General features: G+C 37.2%; 1 protein-coding gene across 1 annotated transcript; it reads right to left on the bottom strand.

The window, feature by feature from the left end:
* Nucleotides 1–3,673: 3,673 nt before the first annotated feature.
* On the bottom strand, nt 3,674–5,920 carry LOC117180482. Its single transcript, XM_033372981.1, has 3 exons — nt 5,425–5,920; nt 4,599–5,256; nt 3,674–4,445 (listed from the first exon to the last, which is right to left on the bottom strand). The coding sequence occupies exons 1-3, from the start codon at nt 5,918–5,920 to the stop codon at nt 3,674–3,676; spliced, it is 1,926 nt and encodes a 641-aa protein (XP_033228872.1).
* Between the last annotated feature and the right edge of the window lie 1,642 nt (nt 5,921–7,562).

Genomic DNA, 7,562 nt, shown 5'->3' with positions numbered 1-7,562 from the left:
TATCTAAGGATGGTACTATAGAACGCCACCTCAAGGTAGGCCTAGTGGCGCCATCTCTTGGTCAGGCCGGAAACTTATCAATCCACCCTCGTATGTATGTATAAACACAACATGTCTACACAATTTTGTGATGCCCCCCAACCCTCAGGATACTTCTCTGGATCCGCGCTAAGGGAATCTGTGGATCCACGCTAAAAAAATCGACAAGATTCAGGTGTCAAAATTATAATTACAGCGAATTTTCTGTACTTTTACAGGGACGCCTGAAATGGATGAAAAAATTTAATTCCCGATTCGGTAAAATTCTCTCTGTCTTGAATAATAAAATTCCAAAACTAAAATAAAATTCCCGAACAGTTTATAATATTACCAAATAATAAAATTCCTTATATAAAATTGTTTCTTAATCAATATTATTTATTTATTAAAATTACAATAATAAAATATTTTTATCAAAAACATTTTTGTTTAATATTTAGCGTTAAAAAATTATTGTTCAAATTTAAAATAATTCTACAAAAAATATATAGACAAATCTATGTAAAAACACGTGTGCCTTAAACGAAAGAAAAATTCTCTCTAAATTTTCCTCGAAGATGATAAAATTTTCCAAGCAAATTTTGCAGGATTTAAATCAGCACTAATTTATCTCAAAGTTCCTTTTTAATTTTTTAAATTAGCAATTCGATTTTGCGGAAGATTTTTATAATTTAAAAAAATACCATGTATATTTTTAAATAAAATACCTTATCCAGAAATGTTTTTTTTTCAATTATTGTTATTTTAAATTCAAACAATAATTTCCAAAAACTTTAAACGTTAAAAAAGTTGTTTCTTTGGTGTAAATATTTTATTATTCTAATAAAAAAATTAATAAAAAAATATATCAAGTACACATTTTTACATTCTCATCATTTATGATTGAGAAAGTATTAGAATTATCGGAAATTTGACATCACACTTTTTCAACGGATCTCCACGTTTCGAGACCCCCTGAATCCGAAAATCAGGTTTTCACGATGGCGTCTGTCTGTCCGTCCGTCTGTCCGTTCGTCCGTAAATACAATAACTCTCGAAAAAATGAACGAATCAAATCCATCTTTGGCATACTTTTTCTAAGCCCTAAAAGAAAGGACGAGTTCGTTAACCAGCCATTTTTAATAAAAATTCAAAAAGTGAGCGCATTTTGAAAATTTTTGAGACCACTTTTTTCTGAATTTTAAAATTCTATGTACGGATATTTATAGTATTGAAAAGAACAATCAATTTAACCTCATGACTTTTTTCGATAAAAAGAAAATTCGCAGAGTTATAATGTTTTCAAAATTTTTGCAATCAACCAAAAATCAAAATTTAAAGCCGAAAAATGCACGATATGAAAAAAAGTGAAGAGATGAAAAACATTTCTTTTTGAAAGCCCTACAAGATTATCATAACCAATTTTTGGATTTTCTTCAAAAATCGAAAATTCAAATTTTGATTGCACAAAAAATAATGGAAAATAAAAAATTTAATTTTGTCGACAAACTATGTAGGATACAAAAAAAGAAGAATAAAAAAAAATGGTTATCCCAAAAAAGATCTACAATTTCGTTAATAATCACTTCTTGATAGGACGCGTACTTTTTGTTTTATTAGTGAACAATAACGTTGAAAAAGTAAAATAAAAAAAAATGTGTGGAAAAACGACGAAAGTTACGAAAAAAAATCCAACAAAACCTGTTTACAAATGTCTGTCGGAAATCGAGCGCGCAGAGCGAGTGTCACGATGAGAATGTGTACCTCAAAGCTTACAGAGCTTTGAGAAACTTAATCTTTGACTATACTTAATTAAGTAGACAATTCAGAATATGAAGACGCATATAAATACTGCCATCTAAAAGAGAACTTTTTGATAACGTTTTTTTCAAGCATTTTTTTTCAAGCATAAAGAATAAATATCCGAGCACGACAATGAGAAAACAAGAATTCGGCTTCGTATTACGGTAAGGGCAGGACCTCGATAGAGCAGAAAAGGTGATGTCACACACACACACACACACACGCGCGCGCGCGCGCACACAGTTCCCCCACTCTAACACCGCGCACACCGTTATACACTCTTACACCGTTATAATATCTTTGCACTTACACCAGTAAGCATCGTGGCACTTTAGCCCGTATGCACTGACTTTTTTCCTAGACCTACTTTCGTTACGAAATGGACCAAAATCTTCAACAGGGACACGAGTTAGGGGCATACAAGTAGTTTAAGCCAATAAACCGATTTTCGAAAATTTGACACTTACGCCCGTAAGCGGCAACTATACACGGTTGGAAAATGGGGGGCATCAGTCCCCCAAGCCCTCCCCCCTCGCTTCGCCACTGGAATAATCAATCAATGAAATTACTCAATAATTATTTTGGCCATACTGACCAATAAAAATGCAAAATATTCAGGTGTCAGTAAATCAAATTTTAATTGCTAATTTTATACCACCAAGGTAGGATTGAAGCATGGCGGGTCTTCTTCAAAGGTATAAAAATAACCTTTAGTATTTTTTCAAATGATAAAAATTGAAAATCGTAGAAATTTCATGAGTATCAAAGTATCGTATTTTTGAAGGAAATATAGTAGAATTCAATATCCTTAAGCCTATGACTGTTTGTAAGGTTTAAATTAGATTCCATAATGTTTGCTTTAAATAATTTCAACCTTTTTCTGTATGAAACCTCTCTCAAACATCGCAAAAAGACATAATTAAATGTTCACTCCAAAATTATAATTTTTATTAAATTTCTACGATTTTAAATGTACATCATTCGCAATAATACTGAAGATTATATTTGCACCTTTTAAGAAGACCCGCAACACAGAAAAACGCTGGTGTTAAATTTGTTGCAGCTCGAATTTCATTGGTCTCCCAATCAGCATTTGTAACAATTTTCAAGTCTTAAATGTATACCTCTGAACGTAGGTGCACATCTGGGCATCTAGGGGAAAGTATCATTTGAAGGTGAATTTGGTACAACGGACGAGAATATAATGATGCAGATTTTTTGGATTGACGACGAAGCAAAGGGAAGAGTGCAAAAATGGAAAATTTCGAAGAGGGAGAATTGATGACGTAGAGGTTTAGGATTGGTTAAGGAAGTACAAAGTAGGAAACGTAGGCGTGGAAGGAAAATCGAGTAGTGGGAGACGGGGGTGAGGCCCCTTGTAATGGGTCCTTCCGAAATCAGGTAATTGCGAGACAGTCGAAAATGAGTTATGAAATTCTACGGATTTAGTTTGTTTGGCGAAGGAAAGACAATATAAGTTTATGACGAGATGTTTCCGGAGGCTGAAGCGGAATTATCTTTGCAAGGCCCTTCTTACATCTGTTATCGAATACAATAGAGACGCAATAGACAGTAATTTAGCAAAGGTACACAAATAGGTAGAAAGTGTCGAAACGTGACAAACTCGAGGACAGAAGATTAAAAACGAAATATCATTTTAAACGGAGCCGAAAGATAAATAAGATTCAAAAATTTGAAGATTGAAAATATTTAAACGAAGACGTTCAAGAACAAAATAAAGTTATAGATATCTAAAATTAAAAATATAAGGGTATATCAATAGACCGAGAGAATATTATGATAAATTATATATCGTGAACCCAGTTGAATTTTATATGATTCTAAGCCCGAATCATTGTGACGATTTCTCCACTTCTTCAGCAGCTCGAGAAAGAGGTTCGATAGGAAGAGGACAAAGTTTCTTTATACAACGCTTGTACTCTCCCGTATCAGTTTTCACGGTAGCTACGCGGATGATGCCATCTGGACCAGGGTGAATAGCGACTATACGCCCGAGTTTCCAATGGAGGGGCGGGAGGTTGTCTTCCTTGATCACAACCATGGTTCCCAGTTTGATGCAATGGTTGGAGCTAGATTGCCATTTGCTTCGAACAGTTAATTGATACAGATATTCTTTCTGCCATCGAGTCCAAAAATGTTGTCGCAATTTTTGCGCGTGTTGCCAGACAGACAAGCGATTGTAGGCTGTGTCCTTGAAGTTCATCTGAGGAAAGCTTGTTAGAGGACCACCAATTAGGAAATGACCAGGAGTCAAGGGTTGCAGGTCATTGGGATCGGACGACATGGGAGACAGAGGACGAGAATTCAGTATGACTTCGATTTCAATGATACAGGTTTCTAGCTGCTCGAACGTTAATAACGTATCTCCAACTGTGCGAGAGAGATGGTGTTTGAACGATTTAACTGCTGCCTCCCAGAGACCGCCAAAGTGCGGTGATCTGGGAGGAATAAAGTTCCACGTAATCTTTTGCTGATTCAAAAATTCTTTCACTATTTTATTGTGCTCGGTCGATTGAAAGAGTTTATAGAGATCGATAAGTTCGCGATTAGCACCTACAAAATTCGTTGCGTTATTGGAATGGATACTTTTTGAAATTCCACGTCTAGAGAAAAGTCAATTTAAACAGGCCATTAATGCATCTGTGGTCAGATCGCTAACCAGTTCTAAGCGCACTAACTTTGTGCTTAAACAAATAAAAATAGCGGCAAAGACTTTTAATTTATTGCGATTGCGAAATCTTTTTTCCTTAACGTACAATGGACCACAATAGCCAACACCGACGTTAAGGAATAGACGAGAGTAAGACACGCGTTCTTGTGGCAGATTCCCCATGACGTAATCCATCCCTCGAGGTTTTGCGCGAAAGCATCGAACGCATTGGTGTATTATCAACCGCGTGATGTTACGACCGTTTAAGAGCCAAAAAATTTCTCGAACGGAGTACAAAGTGGCCTGGGGTACTGAGTGTTTGAGTCTTTCATGCTCTTCACGTATGATAAGTCGAGTTACATGATGATGGGGAGGCAATATGATTGGATGTTTTTGTTCTTTAGGCAAATCTGAGTTTTTTAATCTACCGCCTACTCTGAGGATCCCGTGTTTGTCTAAAAATTGTTTCAACGGAATCAATCGACTTTTTTTGTCAAGGTCATTTTCATTTTTTAACGAGTGAATTTCTTTTGGAAACGTGGCGAGTTGTGTTGTGGTAATTATAGTGCAATTAGCGGCTTCGAGTTCGCTTATAGTGATGGGACCGCTAGATTTTGACGTAGGGTTCTTTGCGTTGTGAACAAATCGTCGGATATAAGCGACAACTAATTTGAGTTTCTTAAAGGAACTACACCTTTCGACAAGTTTCTGGTCAATTTGATTTTCTTTAGTGCAAATAGGGATGGCAATTATTGTGCGTTTGTCTGGAATCCCAGTTAAATGAATTTTTCCATGAGGCCAATGATTTTCTTGAAGCGAGAGCCACTGAGGGCCGTTTTTCCAAAGGGGTGCATCTAAAAAGTCTTGAGGTGTAAGGCCTCTTTAGACTAAGTCCGCGGGATTGTCCTGAGTAGGCACGTGTCGCTATTCACAAGAGGTTGCGAGATTTTGTATTTCCGCGACTCGATTAGCAACGAAAGTTTTTAGCAAATGAGGCTCAGTGTCTATCCAATTCAGTGTTATAGTGGAGTCTGACCACAAATAAATTTGTTTTATTTCAATTTCAAGTGCTTGCTTGACTGCGGTGCATAAGCGAGCGAGTAGAAGTGCCGCACTTAACTCTAGACGCGGCAACGTCACGGGCTTCACGGGAGCGACTCTGGATTTCGAGCAAACTAGTGCAATATGATGCTTGCCTTGATTGTCGGTTGACCGCAAATAAATGCAGGCTCCATACGTTTTTTCGCTTGCTTCACAAAAGCCGTGCATTTGAAGTTCAATTGAATTGGACGCGATAATCAAATGACGAAAATTAACCTCCTCTAAAAGTGGTAATTGCTCTTTGAATTTAAGCCACATACTGTGAACTTCTACAGGGATTGAACTGTCCCATTGGACTCCAGCTTTCCAAAGAAGTTGAATTAACATTTTAGCTTTCACAATGACTGGGCCAAGTGATCCTAACGGGTCAAATAATTTAGCGACTTGCGATAAAATTGAGCGTTTGGTTACGGTATTCGAAAAATCCGAGAGGTCGATTTTGTAGAAAATAAAATATTGACGAGAGTTCCATTGAATTCCCAAAATTTTACGTTGGAATTTGGATCAAGCGACAAGTGTGTACTGGATGGATTGTCTGAATTTTCAGGCACTAACGAAGGGTCATTTGAGGCCCATTTTCTAAGAGGGAAGCCACCTTTTTGCAAGAGTGCAGTCAGGTCATCGTGAAGGAATGCGGCTTCTTGATGCGTTTTCGCACCAGTCAGCAAGTCACCCACATAAAAATCTTTTTTCAGCACGGTTGCTGCGATAGGATGCTTGGCCCCTTCATCATCAGCTAATTGGTGTAGAGCACGAATAGCGAGGAAGGGGGCGCAAGAGGTACCGTATGTGACGGTATCGAGAGAAAATTCTTTTATGATGTCGTTTGGATTTTCGCGAAATAGAATTTTTTGATATATGGCATCATCTGGATGCACTTGGACCTGCCGATACATTTTCACGATGTCAGCGGTAAGAGCATAGGTATGAGATCGAAATCGAATCAAAAGTGTAAAGAGATCGCCCTGAATTGTAGGACCGACCATTAAAGATTCGTTTAAGGAAACGCCTGACGAGGTTTTTGCGGATCCGTCGAAAACAACGCGAATTCTTGTGGTTATGCTGTCCTCTTTTATCACAGCGTGATGAGGAAGATAGAAACCGGGTGCAACAAGATGTTTATTTTTTATCAACGACATATGTTTTAAATTTTTATATTCATTTAAGAAATTGCAGTAATTCTCTTTTAATTGAGGATTCTTGTCGAAACGATTTTCTAATATATTAAAGCGACGAAGAACCATAGAGTGCGAATCTCCCAATTTTTCTTTGTTTTCATTAAAGGGTAATCTAATGACATAGCGAACTTCCGAGTTACGTTGAGTATTAATTTTGAAATGATTTTAGCAGGCCTGCTCTTCTTGAGATAGCAGTTTCGCGGAAGGAACTTCCTCCATTTCCCAAAATTTAGTAAGATTCACGTCTAAGGGCGTCTAGTGAGTTATAAAATGACATTTAAAATTGTTTTTCAATGAAAGGCTATTTATCTCTCCTGCTACTATCCAACCGAGATGCGTTTTCTGCAAAACGGCATCAGGATGGTTTTTTAACGAGATCTGACCTGCACATAGTAATTTGAAGAATAATTTACCGCCGATAAGTGCATCGATTTCCGATGGCTTATGGAAGTCAGGATCAGCGAGAGTTATGTTTTTTGGGATTTCGAACCTGGACCGATTTATTACGATAGATGGCATATTTTTAGAGATTTGATTCAGGACGAAAAATTCGAGATTTTTTGAATACTTATTGAATCGCGACTTTACTGTCGCCGAAACGGAGTGTTTTATTTCCGTGGAAATACTATCGACACACGCGACCGTGACATCAACTGGTTTTCTGGATAATTTCAAAAAAGAAGCTGTGGCCTCGGTGATAAAATTGGCTTGAGAGCCCGAGTCTAAAAAGATGCGACAAGTTTTTGACTTTCCTTGGGAATTGACTAGATCGACGATTGCAGTGCCTAGCA

The sequence above is a fragment of the Belonocnema kinseyi genome, chromosome 9 (assembly GCF_010883055.1).
Source record: "Belonocnema kinseyi isolate 2016_QV_RU_SX_M_011 chromosome 9, B_treatae_v1, whole genome shotgun sequence".
Taxonomy (NCBI): Eukaryota; Metazoa; Arthropoda; class Insecta; order Hymenoptera; family Cynipidae; genus Belonocnema; species Belonocnema kinseyi.
The sequence above is the reverse complement of the archived record's forward strand: the minus strand, read 5'-3'. Positions and strand labels throughout refer to the sequence as shown.